This window comes from Salvelinus namaycush, chromosome 13 (assembly GCF_016432855.1).
Source record: "Salvelinus namaycush isolate Seneca chromosome 13, SaNama_1.0, whole genome shotgun sequence".
NCBI classification, from domain to species: domain Eukaryota; kingdom Metazoa; phylum Chordata; class Actinopteri; order Salmoniformes; family Salmonidae; genus Salvelinus; species Salvelinus namaycush.
The window spans coordinates 41,651,610-41,669,068 of NC_052319.1; the positions used below are offsets into that span (position 1 = coordinate 41,651,610).

The following is a 17,459-nucleotide window of genomic DNA, read 5'->3' on the forward strand; positions in this document are numbered from 1 at the left end:
CCTTCCTTCCTTCCTTCCTTCCTTCCTTCCTTCCTTCCTTCCTTCCTTCCTTCCTTCCTTCCTTCCTTCCTTCCTTCCTTCCTTCCTTCCTTCCTTCCTTCCTTCCTTGTCAATGCATTAATAACACGTTTCTTTCCCTGTATCTCCCTGTATTTCCTCTATCTCACTGTTTTACCAATCAAGTCTCCATAATATACGTAGATCAACCTAAATCTCATGTGGGTGTGTGGGTGTGTGGGTGTGTGTGTGTGTGTGTGTGTGTGTGTGTGTGTGTGTGTGTGTGTGTGTGTGTGTGTGTGTGTGTGTGTGTGGGTGTGTGGGTGTGTGGGTGTGTGGGTGTGTGCGCGTGCGTGCGTGCGTGCGTGTGTGTGCTCACGCTTAAGTGCACACCCAAGTTGTGTGTACCTGCGTTTGTACTAAGCCAGACCATCACCTTTAGCCAGACCATTGCCCTCTGCCAGAACATTACTCTCAGCCAGAATATCACCCTCATTCAGAACATTACCCTCAGCCAGAACATTACCCTCATTCAGAACATTACCCTCAGCCAGAACATTACCCTCATTCAGAACATTAACCTCAGCCAGAACATTACCCTCATTCAGAACATTACCCTCAGCCAGAACATTACCCTCATTCAGAACATTACCCTCAGCCAGACCATTACCCTCATTCAGAACATTACCCTCAGCCAGAACATTACCCTCATTCAGAACATTACCCTCAGCCAGAACATTACCCTCATTCAGAACATTACCCTCAGCCAGAACATTACCCTCATTCAGAACATTACCCTCAGCCAGAACATTACCCTCATTCAGAACATTACCCTCAGCCAGAACATTACCCTCATTCAGAATATTACCCTCAGCCAGAACGCTACCCTCATTCAGAACATTACCCTCATTCAGAATATTACCCTCAGCCAGAACGCTACCCTCATTCAGAACATTACCCTCAGCCAGAACATTACCCTCATTCAGAACATAACCCTCAGCCAGAACATTACCCTCATTCAGAACATTACCCTCAGCCAGAACATTACCCTCATTCAGAATATTACCCTCAGCCAGAACGCTACCCTCAGCGTGTTTATAGTGGCGGTGTGTTCAAGAGAGTACGACATGTTTTTGTGTTTCTGTGTTTGGTGTGGAGTGGAGTGGTGGTTCGTTGTGTGTGTTGGTTGATAGCGTGATGGTGTGGTGTGTTCACAAGGCTCTGTGTGTGTGTGTTGGTTGATAGCGTGATGGTGTGGTGTGTTCACAAGGCTCTGTGTGTGTGTTGGTTGATAGCGTGATGGTGTGGTGTGTTCACAAGGCTCTGTGTGTGTGTGTTGGTTGATAGCGTAATGGTGTGGTGTGTTCACAAGGCTCTGTGTGTGTGTGTTGGTTGATAGCGTGATGGTGTGGTGTGTTCACAAGGCTCTGTGTGTGTGTTGGTTGATAGTGTGATGGAGTGGTGTGTTCACAAGGCTCTGTGTGTGTGTGTTGGTTGATAGCGTGATGGTGTGGTGTGTTCACAAGGCTCTGTGTGTGTGTGTGTTTCCAGTAGTGTCCAGGGAGACAGCCAGACCAGTGTCTGCATCACCATTGAGCCAGGCCTGCTGCTGAAGGGGGACATTCTGGTAAGGACCATCAGCTCCTCCCTGAGTGACATGGAGAAGTATGACATGTACTGTACATAGCCTTTGGGAGTGTGTAGTATGGTAATGTATTAAGCCCCCTAGTAATTAGGAGATAGTGGATTGACCTCTGTTATTAAGACGGAATGCAATTTATTGTGTACAAATACAGTATGTTTGTCCTTAAGACTTTTATAGTCCCCATTAATAAAACAGCAGGGCTGTAAAAACTAGAGGACAGTTGGCATGAGCCCTATACCTCAGTTTAACTACCCTCATTAGCACACAATATCCAGGCTGTAAACTAGCATGTCAAAATGACGTCCTCTTCAAGACCAGGCTGGAAATATTAGAGTTTTTATTCGAGTTTTAAGACAAGAAGAAGAATAATACTTTGTTGTCCATTCTCCTCTTCAGCACAGACACAGAGACATGTCGCTTCAGTTTCCTAGGCTATCAGCCACTGATTCATTTGGCATGTACAAATCAAGGCAATTTTAAAGAAGCACTCACCGAAGGCAATACCGTTTGGCCCCCAACAGACACTGTAGCAGCAGACCTGTAGCTACATATGAAGACACTGAGGTCAGGACCTCTCTCATTTTAAAAAATATATAAAAACATACTAAATATATATTGCTGCAATTTTCGTCTTGTTCTAATTCACTGACAGTTACTCAAGTAGCCTCCCACTGTGCAAAAACTGGTTGAATCAATGTTGTTTTTACTTAATTTCAACAACAACAAAGATCTATTTGATGACATTGAATCAATGGGAAAAACTGATTGGATTTGCATAAAGTCATCGACGTAAGGGAATTTCATATGTTTTTCACCTAACTATAACCTAAATCCAATGACATGGTGAATTTTTTTGTTGAATTCACTTTACATCTCAACCAAATTTAAATCAAAACTAGAAGTTGAACTGATGTCTGTGCCCATTGGGCATTGGTAAATAGTCTAGTTAGTCTGGCCAGCTATCTAAACTTGTATCATGACCGAATTACCAATCAGGCATGCAGGGCACGTGCCCAGGGGCCCTGACCTCCAGGAGGCCCCCATTGATTTTGTTAGGTCACTCTCACTCAGATATCACATTAACATGGCATAGGTCATGGCAAAATGTGTAGAATTGCAGGAAATTAGATTTTAAAACTGCAAAAATGTCTCCCCACGCCATTGCAAAATGTGTAGAATTGCAGTAAATTAGCTATAAAACGGCAAAATAAATAAATATATAATCTGTCAAGCAAACGTATTTGTTAAAATTTTGTTAATAAAATGTCACATGGAATGACGCTGGAGAGACGAAGCAGGTACGGGGAGTAAAACATTTAATAAATAACGGACATGGAACGAGACAGGAACAGCGTCAGCAAACACGTAACAAAAACAAAAGACAATTAATGCAGCAGCGGGGAACAGAGCTGGGGAACTGATGAATATAGGGGAGGAAATAAACAGATGAGTGAGTGAGTCCAGGTGAGTCCAACATCGCTGATGCGCGTGATGAGGGAAGGCAGGTGCGTGTAATTGATGACAGGAGTGCGTGATGCAGGGCAGCCTGGCGCCCTCAAGCGCCAGGGGAGGGAAGAGCGGGACCAGACGTGACATAAAATATTTTTTCTGCCAACAGATCCCTCCGTACGTATTCAATTATAGTTTTTAATCCCGGACCTGAGTTAATGTGTAGCGGCTATTAGCATAGCTAATAGGCTGTGTGTTTGTAGACTGACCAGAGTTTTCTTTTAATTGTATAGAAATGCAGTGGATGAGCGTCAACTGCCACCTTCTCCCCATAATATCACATTGTCTTTAAAAACTGTTCTACATTACTTCTTGACTAAATTCTAGCTGTAGTCACAGGGGCAGGTTTTCATGCTTTGTGTTTTCTATTTACAAGATATCAACACTGTCAATATGTTTTTTTGCCTTTATAATCTGGCATATTTCATATTGAAGGACATTATGAATCAGTGTCATTGTGTCTTTTTCTTCCGCTTCTCCTCAAACTAGGCTCACTTGCATTGCCCCCCCCCCCCCCCCCCCCCCCCCCCCCCAGAATCCCAGTGGGGGGAATTATATATCCCATGGCGCCACACAACAGCCGCAGGCCATTTGTTTCCTCTCGTTCCTCATCTAGAGTTGTTTGTTTTGTCTCTGCAAATAAAATATTTTTTAGTTCCTTCAACTTCTACCCAATGGCTTAATCACTGCTGAGGAAGGCTGGTTCATGGAAGTGAACGTTTCCGTCATGTGCCGGGGACATTTAACCAGGCTAAACGCTGTGCATTGTTTCACTTCACCTACAGTTGAAGTCGGAAGTTTACATACACTTAGGTTGGAGTCATTAAAACTCGTTTTTCAACCACTCCACAAATTTCTTGTTAACAAACTATAGTTTTGGCAAGTCTGTTAGGACATCTACTTTGTGCATGACACAAGTCATTTTTCCAACAATTGTTTACAAACAGATTATTTCACTTATAATTCACTGTATCACAATTCCAGTTGGTCAGAAGTTTAAATACACTAAGTTGACTGTCCCTTTAAACAGCTTGGAAAACTCCAGAAAATGTCATGGCTTTAGAAGCTTCTGATAGGCTAATTGACATAATTTGAGTCAACTGGAGGTGTACCTGTGGATGTATTTCAAGGCCTACCTTCAAACTCAGTGCCCCTTTGCTTGAAATCATGGGAAAATCAAAAGCAATCAGCCAAGACCTCAGAAAAAAAATTGTAGACCTCCACAAGTCTGGTTCATCCTTGGGAGCAATTTCCAAAGGCCTGAAGATACCACGTTCATCTGTACAAGCCATAGTACGCAAGTATAAACAACATGGGACCATGCAGCCTTCATACCGCTTAGGAAGAAGACGTGTGAAAAGTGCAAATCAATCAAGTCCTATATCGACATAACCTAAAAGGCTGCTCAGCAAGGAAGAAGCCACTCCTCCAAAACCGCCATAAAAAAGCCAGACTACGGTTTGCAACTGCACATGGGGACAAAGATCGTACTTTTTGGAGAAATGTCCTCTGGTCTGATGAAACAAAAATAGAACTGTTTGGCCATAATGCCCATCATTATGTTTGGAGGAAAAAGGGGGAGGCTTGCAAGCCGAAGAACACCATCCCAACCGTGAAGCACGGGGGTGGCAGCATCATGTTGTGGGTGTGCTTTGCTGCAGGAGGGACTGGTGCACTTCACAAAATAGATGGCGGATCATGAGGAAGGAAAATTATGTGGAAATATTGAAGCAACATCTCAAGACATCAGTCAGGAAGTTAAAGCTTGGTCGCAAATGGGTCTGCCAAATGGACAATGACCCCAAACATACTTCCAAAGTTGTGGCAAAATGGCTTAAGGACAACAAAGTCAAGGTATTGGAGTGGCCATCACAAAGCCCTGATCTCAATCCTATAGAAAATGTGTGGGCAGAACTGAAAAAGCGTGTGCGAGCAAGGAGGCCTACAAACCTGACTCAGGTACACCAGATCTGTCAGGAGGAATGGGCCAAAATTCACCCAACTTATTGTGGGAAGCTTGTGGAAGGCTACCTGAAACGTTTTACCCAAGTTAAACAATTTAAAGGCAATGCTACCAAATACTAATTGAGTGTATGTGAACTTCTGACCCACTGGGAATGTGATGAAAGTAGTAAAAGCTGAAATAAATCATTCTCTCTACTAATATTCTGACATTTCACATTCTTAAAATATAGTGGTGATACTAACTGACCAAAGACAGGGAATTTTTACTAGGATTAAATGTCAGGAATTGTGAAAAACTGAGTTTAAATGTATTTTGCTAAGGTGTATGTAAACTTCCGACTTCAACTGTAGGTTGAGCCCAGCGTTCAGCTTGGTTTAACCAGGCTAGATGTGTAACATGTACACCAAAGCAATCTATTATGTCATGACGAACAGAGGCTGTTGCGGCCAACAATGTCTGAAAATAAATGAATAAATCATTGACATGCATTAGGGCATGTAACGGAAAGGGTGTTAAAATGTTTCGCAACTGAAAACTAAAATGGCCGTTTCTGATTAGACTATTCCAGGTATTCCCTCCCTGCTGTTTCCATTTTCTTCCTAATGAACCTGACCCATATCCTATCAGGGTTATGAGGCTAAATGAACCTGACCCATATCCTATCAGGGTTATGAGGCTAAATGAACCTGACCCATATCCTATCAGGGTTATGAGGCTAAATGAACCTGACCCATATCCTATCAGGGTTATGAGGCTAAATGAACCTGACCCATATCCTATCAGGGTTATGAGGCTAAATGAACCTGACCCATATCCTATCAGGGTTATGAGGCTAAATGAACCTGACCCATATCCTATCAGGGTTATGAGGCTAAATGAACCTGACCCATATCCTATCAGGGTTATGAGGCTAAATGAACCTGACCCATATCCTATCAGGGTAATGAGGCTAAATGAACCTGACCCATATCCTATCAGGGTTATGAGTCTAAATGAACCTGACCCATATCCTATCAGGGTTATGAGGCTAAATGAACCTGACCCATATCCTATCAGGGTTATGAGTCTAAATGAACCTGACCCATATCCTATCAGGGTTATGAGGCTAAATGAACCTGACCCATATCCTATCAGGTTTATGAGTCTAAATGAACCTGACCCATATCCTATCAGGGTTATGAGGCTAAATGAACCTGACCCATATCCTATCAGGGTTATGAGGCTAAATGAACCTGACCCATATCCTATCAGGGTTATGAGGCTAAATGAACCTGACCCATATCCTATCAGGGTTATGAGGCTAAATGAACCTGACCCATATCCTATCAGGGTTATGAGTCTAAATGAACCTGACCCATATCCTATCAGGGTTATGAGGCTAAATGAACCTGACCCATATCCTATCAGGGTTATGAGTCTAAATGAACCAGACCCATATCCTATCAGGGTTAGGAGGCAAAATTAACTTGACTCATCTTCTCAGGGTTAGGAGGCAAAATTAACTTGACTCATATCTTCTCAGGGTTATTTTGATGCTCAATTAATGATACTTCCAGTCCAATTGAGATGTTATTCAGGCGTATGCACCCTGAAATTTGCTCAGTACATTCACCCCAGTTCCCCAGTTCAGCTATAGTTTGTGTGCAGTGTGTCATTTGGGCTAAGCACAAAGCTAAATATTCCTTGAGTACCTGTAAATGTGAGGTCCTTGTAAAAGATCTGGCCAACCCCTAGCCAGGGTGAAACACAGTGGGGAGAGAGTGAAGAGTTTCTTTCGTAGGGTTTGGGTTTACAAGGCTTTACAAGGCTCTTGTGCGGATATCAATGGTCTGGATAATACTGCTCTTGTTTGGGAAGGCAGACTATACATTTACAGAGCTGCTTTCTCTAGCACACTGCCAGATGCCCTAAAGGATTGTACTGTGAATCAAGCTCCTATGTTATCAGCTGGTATTTCACAATGACACTGTACTGTATGTCAGATATGGATCAAAAACATATGTCTGTGCTTGATTTAGTTTGCCCAGTACAATGGAACGAATGGAATGGTTCCAAAATGGCAAAACTCCAAGCTAAATAAAGTCCTGCTTCAAATGCTTTCACATGTTTTCCAGTTGTCCTAGTGATCTGAACACTGTGAAAGTAACAGAAAGTCAATGAAGGTTTCCCGAGGTAAACTTTGTGACTTGAGCAATGTGAAATCTATGAAAGCCCTGAAGTCATCTCTTTTTGGGATTCAGTAACAGAAGCCCAGAATCCAGAAAGACCTCTTTAAAAATGACATCTATCTTCCTGTCCACTGCAGCTGAAGTGTTACCACAAGCGCTTCCGAAGCCCACAGCGGGATGTGATCTTCCGGGTGCAGTTCCATACATGCGCTGTGCATGACTTGGGAATCGTCTTTGGGAAGGATGAGCTCGATGAGACCTTCAAGGGTAAGGAAGATATTCCTAAATGTCCCCTAAAAAAATGAAAAATTCCAGCATAATGCATACCATGAAGAGAATTGAGAAACATAGATTTGACTGAAAACGTGAAACTGTTGTGCCTTGATGATGACCCAACTATATATGATCATCATAACGAATATATTCCATACTTTTTCCAAAGTTATGTTTTGAATACTGCTGCATAAAGGGTTTCTATGTGAACGGAGTATTAAGGAGTCTTAAATTCCATCATATTTAATTTGGCTGCATAATGCATGTCAAACCTGTTTGCAATCTCCCGTCATTGCTTTAAACATGGACACTTTTTATTCTCTTCTCTCATCCTCAAACCAGATGACAGATTCCCAGATTTTGGAAAGGTGGAGTTTGTCTTTTCCTTTGGCCCAGAAAAAATCAATGGTAGGCATACGTACTCCTCTTCTTGGCGGCCATTTTCTCCAAGCAAATTACCGCTCATTCAAAAACAGACATGTGTTGAAGATGACAGACACTACCTCCTATTGTATGAGTATAGCTTTGACATTTTTTTTGACCCCTCTGTATGTGTTTTTTTTCCACCAGGGATGGACCACTTGGAGAATGGGCCCACTGTCTCAGTGGACTACAATACCCAAGATGCTCTAATCCGCTGGGACTCCTATGAGAACTTCAATCAGCATTGTGAGGACACTATGGATGGTGAGTACAGCCACTTGGCATGCGTACAGGAGGAATTCCTTTTCCCTGATGTACACTATGATTTCATGATGTGGTTGCTTCAAATTCCTCTCAACCAAGGTTGTGTGGCCGAAACTATCCGTTGTACAATTTGGGATACCTTCACACAGACATTGTAGTTTTTTGGTCATACATTGTTGTTGATGGTCTTACACACATTATTTAACATGACAATATATATACACACACACAGAGTTGGGACCACACACCACTCCCTTTGTAAAGTCCAGGAGGTACCACTCCATGGTACCGCCTCCTAAAATGACCAGGAGGGAAATTCAGAAGTTAACCTAGCATGTATGGCCACGCATACACACCAACCTAACTCCAAGTATCTCTACGTATTGTAATCACACACACATCAAAAGGCTGTTTGTGTCTATAGACTGGCTGTGGTGTGTCCTTTGCTGAGAGAGAGTGAGAGAGAGAGTGAGTGAGTGAGTGAGTGAGTGAGTGAGTGAGTGAGTGAGTGAGTGAGTGAGTGAGTGAGTGAGTGAGTGAGTGAGTGAGTGAGTGAGTGAGTGAGTGAGTGAGTGAGTGAGTGAGTGAGTGAGTGAGTGAGTGAGTGAGTGAGTGAGTGAGTGAGTGAGTGAGTGAGTGAGGCAGAGGCAGAGTATATCAAAGCCCTAATAGACTTATCCCTAATCTCCAGCACCAGGCAGGTCAACCCTTGACGTATCACAGAGGACTTGTATTAAGTCATATAAATGACTCTCCAACCCTGAGGTTTATGTTGAGGTTCCAGTTGAGATCTAGATATCATTCCTGTTGGTAAAGACATACCAGAACCAAGTTCTGTTCTACTTAGTGGATAAGACAGTCTTATCATTTCTACTCTTTGGCTATTTTTTTGCCGTTCTGTGAGAAGGGGACATTGATTAGATACAGTATATTTATTTTCTTTATTACATATTTTTTTCTTCATTTGAATAAGAAATATATAATGACTTACCTTGAACGTAACGATAGCAGTGACATACTGTAACTCCATAACATGCTTTACTTTGTGTGATTGTCAGAATGGCAGGGGACGCCTTAAGGCAAGGATATGGTGTCAAGTCTAGGATGTGTGTTCAGTTTCACGCCTCTGGTGTTTAAAGTGGACTATGAAGCAACAGCAGCACACACACAAATACATGCACATGCACAAACACACACACACACACACACATATACACGCAACATTCACATTCCGGGTTCCAGCCACATTCGCTTGATACAAATACTGTATATGTCAATCAATCAATTAATCAATTAATCAATCATGTTTGATTTGAATATTTTTAGTAATTTATCTCTGAATGATTAATTTATAAATAATACCTCTCACAGTATTACTGCTGATTCATATTAAATCATACACTCTTAGAAAAAAGGGTTATTCAGCTGTCCCCATAGGAGAACCTTTTTTTGTTCCAGGTAGAACCCTTTTTTGTTCCAGGTAGAACCCTTTTGGGTTCCATGTAGAACCCTATGTAGAAAGGGTTCTACACGGAACCTAAAAAGCTTCTACCTGGAATCAAAAAGGGTTCTTTAAAGGGTTCTCGTATTGGGACGGCTGAATGGGGACAGCTGAAGAACCCTTTTAGATTCTAGATAGCACCCTTTTTTTCTAAGAGTTTTTGGAATATAAATACACACGTGACAGACGGCTATCTATAATGTTCTTTTTTTAATCATGTGATTATCATTACTGATCCAAGATAACTCATCTAGTACTGAAATTAGATAACTAGTACTGAAATTGGTTTCTGTTCTGGTAGCATTCCTGCATGTTTTCCCATGTTGCTTTTCTTGGTCCTCTGGATAGATGGAAGGGCAGAGGTCATGCCCACGACTATATGTTTTATCACTCAGGTCATAAAATGCCCATCCCTTCACACAGGCACACCCAACTACTGCTTTAAATATGTGCAGCAGAAATAGCAGAGGTCCCCACCTCTCTTCTTGTATCGTGTGTGTGTGTGTGTGTGTGTGTGTGTGTGTGTGTGTGTGTGTGTGTGTGTGTGTGTGTGTGTGTGTGTGTGTGTGTGTGTGTGTGTGTGTGTGTGTGTGTGTGTGTGTGTGTGTGTGTGTGTGCTTACATGAGTGCCAAATTTGACCCATTCTGGGGCTGTAAGACATCAAATCTCACTTGCCCATTGTGACCCCGAGCCCATGACTTCACTCTGCCAGCACGGCAGTATGGATGTAAAGCTAGGCCATTGAATATTAGCTCATTGACATTGTGATTGTGAAAAGTGATTGGGGTACTAGCTGCCAGACGGCCATTTTGCAGGCAAACAAGCCTCCTTTCGGAATGTTTGTGGTAATGGCACAAGAAGTCTATGGGTTCCAGGAAACTCTGGTGTTTTGCATTTCCACTGTAATTAAGTGTGTTCTCTCCTAGCTGCAGCCTCGTTAGTCTACACTGAGAAGGCAATTAGCTCATCCAACTCAATGGGGTTAGGAACAGACAGCAACACATAGAAGATTTATGTGTTTACCAGCACAGTTGGAATCAAACTATTTAGTGGGAGTACTTAGCTAGCAGTTTGGCTAAATTGAAGTTGTTTTCCTAGGGTTAAAGGCTTGTCAAAACCTAGACACATAGAGGGTAGTAAACAGAAAGGGCTTTCCAAATAGAGTCAACAAATCATATCCACTGACTGACTGACAGACATAGTCTCCTTCACCTTGACCAGGGCTGCATTCAATAGAGCACAACGATGTGGATCGTTCAGATAGAAATACAGTATATTGGGTAGAACAGACATGTCTCTCTGATACGGTATGTAGAGAAAGGCATCATGTCTGCTCTATATGTAGAATTTCTATCTTCCACTCTATTTGAAGCATTTCTAGCTACCACTCTATTTGTAGCGTTTCTATCTACCACTCTATTTGTAGCGTTTCTATCTACCACTCTATTTGTAGCGTTTCTATCTACCACTCTATTTGTGGCATTTCTATCTACCACTCTATTTGTGGCATTTCTATCTACCACTATATTTGTGGCATTTCTATCTACCACTCTATTTGTGGCATTTCTATCTAAACGTGACCCTGAGCTTTAGCCAACAGGTGAGCAGCTGTTCCTCCGATGACTAGAAGGTCACACCCAAACACCTTTCCGACTACTTCAAATGTATTTATATAGCCCTTCTTACATCAGCTGATATCTCAAAGTGCTGTACAGAAACCCAGCCTAAAACCCCAAACAGCAAGCAATGCAGGTGTAGAAGCACGGTGGCTAGGAAAAACTCCATAGAAAGGCCAAAACCTAGGAAGAAACCTAGAGAGGAACCAGGCTATGAGGGGTGGCCAGTCCTCTTCTGGCTGTGCCGGGTGTAGATTATAACAGAACATGGCCAAGATGTTCAAATGTTCATAAATGACCAGCATGGTCAAATAATAATAATCACAGTAGTTGTTGAGGGTGCAGCAAGTCAGCACCTCAGGAGTAAATGTCAGTTGGCTTTTCATAGCCGATCATTAAGAGTATCTCTACCGCTCCTGCGGTCTCTAGAGAGTTGAAAACAGCAGGTCTGGGACGGGAAGCACGTCCGGTGAACAGGTCAGGGTTCCATAGCCGCAGGCAGAACAGTTGAAACTGGAGCAGCAGCACGGCCAGGTGGACTGGGGACAGCAAGGAGTCATCATGCCAGGTAGTCCTGAGGCATGGTCCTAGGGCTCAGGTCCTCCGAGAGAGAGAAAGAAAGAGAGAAAGAGAGAATTAGAGAGAGCATACTTAAATTCACACAGGACACCGGATAAGACAGGAGAAGTACTCCAGATATAACAAACTGACCCTAGCCCCCCGACACATAAACTACTGCAGCATAAATACTGCAGGCTGAGACAGGACTACTTGGACTACTTGAGTCCAATCACCTCTTCTAAAATACTGGCTCCAAATACAAATCTCCATGTGGTAAAATGAAGCAATTCCATTACTCTTCGAGCACTTGTGATCAATGTTACCCTGTGAAACTCAACTCAAAACAGTCCCACTACTAGCTAAGCTAAGTGTCTCATAGACTTCACTGACTAGCCTGTAGCTAAGAGTTAAGGTGAGGCACTGACTAGCCTGTAGCTAGGAGTTAAGGTGAGGCACTGACTAGCCTGTAGCTAGGAGTTAAGGTGAGGCACTGACTAGCCTGTAGCTAAGAGTTAAGGTGAGGCACTGACTAGCCTGTAGCTAGGAGTTAAGGTGAGGCACTGACTAGCCTGTAGCTAAGAGTTAAGGTGAGGCACTGACTAGCCTGTAGCTAAGAGTTAAGGTGAGGCACTGACTAGCCTGTAGCTAAGAGTTAAGGTGAGACACTGACTAGCCTGTAGCTAAGAGTTAAGGTGAGGCACTGACTAGCCTGTAGCTAAGAGTTTATGTGAGGCACTGACTAGCCTGTAGCTAGGAGTTAATGTGAGGCACTGACTAGCCTGTAGCTAAGACTTAAGGTGAGGCACTGACTAGCCTGTAGCTAGGAGTTAAGGTGAGGCACTGACTAGCCTGTAGCTAGGAGTTAAGGTGAGGCACTGACTAGCCTGTAGCTAAGAGTTAAGGTGAGGCACTGACTAGCCTGTAGCTAGGAGTTAAGGTGAGGCACTGACTAGCCTGTAGCTAGGACTTAAGGTGAGGCACTGACTAGCCTGTAGCTAAGAGTTAAGGTGAGGCACTGACTAGCCTGTACCTACGAGTTAAGGTGAGGCACTGACTAGCCTGTAGCTAGGAGTTAAGGTGAGGCACTGACTAGCCTGTAGCTTGGTGTTAAGGTGAGGCACTGACTAGACAACATAAACGAGATCTAATTTGAGTCCCAACGTCAAACTAACATCTATTCCCCTTATCAACAGGTTCATCTAAATTGGTCGCAGGTAGCCTAGTGGTCGCAGGTAGCCTAGTGGTTAGAGTGTTGGACTAGTAACCGAAAGGTTGCAAGATCAAATCCCTGAGCTGACAAGGTAAAAAAATCTGTCGTTCTACCCCTGAACGAGGCAGTTAACCCACCGTTCCTAGGCCGTCATTGAAAATAAGAATTTGTTCTTAACTGACTTGCCTAGTTAAAAAAGGTAAAATAAAAAAATATGTGTTTCCTATGATCTCGTGATATTAATGTGAGAGGTAGTTAGAGATGGGTGAGATAGATGGAGCCAAAAGGTGTCCTTTTAGGAACCCAGCAGGGGTCTTCAAACAGTCCTGAGGCTTGTTTACCATCCAACTGTCAATCCAACTAGCATATTGTGGCTGTTGCACAATCCACCACATTTCTAGAATAGTTGGGGGTGCGAGTTAGATTTCTGTGTGTGTGTGTGTGTCTAATTCGAACGCAATCTCCTCTGTCGCCAAAAACACACACACAGTCTCACACTCCTGTGCAGCCCTTTGTGGTGTGTGTCACATAAGAGGAGTGACAGAGTGTGTGTGATCTTACTCAGTACAGACAGATAAACAGGCAGTGAGCTGCTGGGAGTTGGTTAGTTGTGTTACTCTCTCTTCTGTTGACATCCTGATTGGTTGACACTGGTCTTCTTCTACTGGATCAGAAGGCTGAACAGTTGACAGTAGAGACAAACTGTACAACAAAAAGTGAGTAGTGCACTACATTCTGCAAATGATGAGACGTGTACTTCTTCTTTGACACGGGGGACCGTTGTCCTCACCCACTTTTCAATTACTTACGGACATCAGACTTTTTAATCACTGACTACTTGGTGATTTTCTGTACTAGTGAGGTGTATGTTAAGGAGGCTGTGTACAGTACTGTATGTGTCTCTACAAGGCTGTGTGACTGACAGTTTCTATTGAATTTCACTTTTTGTCTCACATCTAAAACAAATTCTTGTTTTACTAAAGGTTGTTTTCAGACAAATATGATTCCATTGAATGTTCACATAATTATCTAACTTTTAATGTGGAATTATAACATTTTGAACATTTTGAACGCTACTGTTTATATGAAGACATGTTTTATTGAGGCTTTATAAACTTTATAATAAAGTGCAACATCTTAAATCAAAATGCATCTTGTCAAATTAAATCTTGTGAATTTCAACTTTGTGTGTGTGTGTGTGTGTGTGTGTGTGTGTGTGTGTGTGTGTGTGTGTGTGTGTGTGTGTGTGTGAGAGTGTGTGCGTGCGTGCGTGTTTGAATAGTGTTACAATATTTATTTTATGTCTCTGGGGCTTACAGTAGAGGTATTACTATTACATCACCATCCACTGGAGGTTGATGTAGACTGTAGACACTGGAGGTTGATGTAGACTGTAGACACTGGAGGTTGATGTAGACTGTAGACACTGAAGGTTGATGTAGACTGTAGACACTGGAGGTTGATGTAGACTGTAGACACTGGAGGTTGATGTAGACTGTAGACACTGGAGGTTGATGTAGACTGTAGACACTGGAGGTTGATGTAGACTGTAGACACTGGAGGTTGATGTAGACTGTAGACACTGGAGGTTGATGTAGACACTGGAGGTTGATGTAGACTGTAGACACTGGAGGTTGATATAGACTGTAGACACTGGAGGTTGATGTAGACTGTAGACACTGGAGGTTGATATAGACTGTAGACACTGGAGGTTGATGTAGACTGTAGACACTGGAGATTGATGTAGACTGTAGACACTGGAGGTTGATATAGACTGTAGACACTGGAGGTTGATGTAGACTGTAGACACTGGAGGTTGATGTAGACTGTAGACACTGGAGGTTGATGTAGACTGTAGATACTGGAGGTTGATGTAGACTGTAGACACTGGAGGTTGATGTAGACTGTAGACACTGGAGGTTGATGTAGACTGTAGACACTGAAGGTTGATGTAGACTGTAGACACTGGAGGTTGATGTAGACTGTAGATACTGGAGGTTGATGTAGACTGTAGACACTGGAGGTTGATGTAGACTGTAGACACTGGAGGTTGATGTAGACTGTAGACACTGGAGGTTGATGTAGACTGTAGACACTGGAGGTTGATATAGACTGTAGACACTGGAGGTTGATGTAGACTCTAGACACTGGAGGTTGATGTAGGGCTGTGGACATGCAGGATGTATGCTGTCTAAGATGGAACACTCTTCCAGATGACTCATTACACACTTTAACAGCTGTGTGTGTGTGCGTGCGTGCGCGCGCGCGTGTGTGCGTGTGTGCGTGTGTCTGTCTGAGTCTGTGGGAACGTTTGTTTTAGTATTCGGGTTAATGTACAATATACACTAACCCAGCCTTCTCCTGAACACACAGCGTCTGACCAGCATCCGTTGAATCATGCAACACATTGTATCCTCCAGCTGAATGTGTTTAATGTTTGTTGACATTGTGTGTTGTGGGGACGCAGTGTTTTTCAATCTCACAGGACACAGAGGTGAACCGTCTAGCTAGCCTTCTCTAGCCTTTGTGGTGGAAACAGACCCAAACTAGCCCCAGTCTCAGTCATTCTGTTTAGTGCTTTGGGGATTACATTGCTTTGACTCCAAACTTAAGCGGTTGGCCGTTGTGTAACCGACCAGGAATAATGCCCTCTAGGAGAAGGTGACAGGCATAAAAACATAACAAAGTGTGGGGTCTGTCTACTTTGAGGAGCAGGGAGCCTGATTGGTAATATAGTGTTGTGGATGGTTCCCAAACAGAGGGTCAGGGCCTAATTGTGGCTTATGGCTACATCTAATATTCTGGGGGACAAGCCTGTCTGCCTCAGGAGTGGCTACCAGAGATACTGCCTAGTCTTAAAGGAACAAAGTTAGCAGTTAGGGCTGTTAGCCTGGAGCTGTTAGCATGTTATTGGTAGCATGTAGCTGTTAGCATGTTGTTGTTAGCCTGTAGCTGTTAGCCTGTAGCTGTTAGCCTGTAGCAGTTAGCATGTTGATGTTAGCCTGTAGCTGTTAGCCTGTAGCAGTTAGCATGTTGATGTTAGCCATGGGTGCTAATATGCATGAATGACTGGTTCTCACACAGCTTGACTCAAGCCATTGTCAGTTTGACTCCAGCTGGTGTCCAGACAGTCTCTCTCTCTCTATCTCTCTTTCAGCTGTTTGGCTGACACGGTATAACAGGGTTTTTTTGTTGTTACATTGGGCTTAACTACCTTGGGAAATGGCCGTGGGTGGAGGAGTGGAAAAGAAGACAGGAGGAAGAGATGAGGACAGGAGGAAGAGATGACGACAGGAGGAAGAGAGAGAGTGTACTGTACAAAACACACACACACACACTGCACACAGCCAAAAGTCTGGCAAGGCCGTGTCTCCCTCTGTCTGTCAGCTCCACCACATCGGATCCTTTGAATTACTTAATTGTCATCCAATGATGTGCCTGAAGTAGTGAGGCACTACAGTCAGCCCAATGGAACAGGCAGCAACCATGGAGGCAATGGGACTTTGGGATTTTCGCAAGAAAGTCGCAAGCTGATGTGGATAGTCTGATAGTCGGGGTTCTCCAGACAAATCAAATCAAACTTTATTTGTCACATGTGCCGAATACAACAAGTGTAGACCTTACCGTGAAATGCTTACTTATACAAGCCCTTTACCAACAGAGCAGTTCAAGAAGAGTTAAGAAAATATTTACCAAATAAACTCAAGTAAAAAATTATAAAAAGTAACACAATAACATAACAATAAACGAGGCTATATACAGGGGGTACCTGTACCGAGTCAGTGTGCGGGGGTACAGGTTAGTTGAGGTAATTTGTACATGTAGGTAGGGGTGAAGTGACTATGCATAGATAATAAACAGCGAGTAGCAGCAGTGTACAAAACAAATGGGGGGTCAATGTAATAGTCCGGTGGCCATTTGATTAATTGTTCAGCAGTCTTATGGCTTGGGGGCTGAATCTGTTAAGGAGCCTTTTGGTCCTAGACTTGGCACTCTGAAAAACAGTCTATGACTTGGATGACTGGAGTCTCTGACAATTGTATGGGCTTTCCTCTGTCACCGCATATTATATAGGTCCTAGATGGCAGGAAGCTTGGCCCCAGTGATGTACAGGGCCATATGTACTACCCTCTGTAGCGCCTTACGGTCAGATGTCGAGGTGTTGCCATACCAGGCGATGATGCAACCGGTCAGGATGCTCTCGATGGTGCAGCTGTAGAACTTTTTGAGGATCTGGGGACCCATGCCAAATCCTTTCAGTCTCCTGAGAGGGAAAAGGTCTTGTCGTGCCCTCTTCTCTACTGTCTTGGTGTGTTTGGACCATG

At 43.3% G+C, this 17,459-nt stretch overlaps 1 protein-coding gene across 1 annotated transcript in view; it reads left to right on the forward strand.

Moving 5' to 3' along the window:
- The window catches only part of LOC120058535 (tensin-1-like), an 86,157-nt gene that overhangs the window by 24,162 nt on the left and 44,536 nt on the right, over positions 1–17,459 (forward strand). Inside the window, exons 8-11 of the mRNA XM_039007263.1 lie at positions 1,549–1,624; positions 7,423–7,552; positions 7,901–7,966; positions 8,129–8,245. Of these exons, the coding sequence (XP_038863191.1) occupies positions 1,549–1,624; positions 7,423–7,552; positions 7,901–7,966; positions 8,129–8,245 (389 nt within the window). The remainder of the gene's footprint in view (positions 1–1,548; positions 1,625–7,422; positions 7,553–7,900; positions 7,967–8,128; positions 8,246–17,459) is intronic.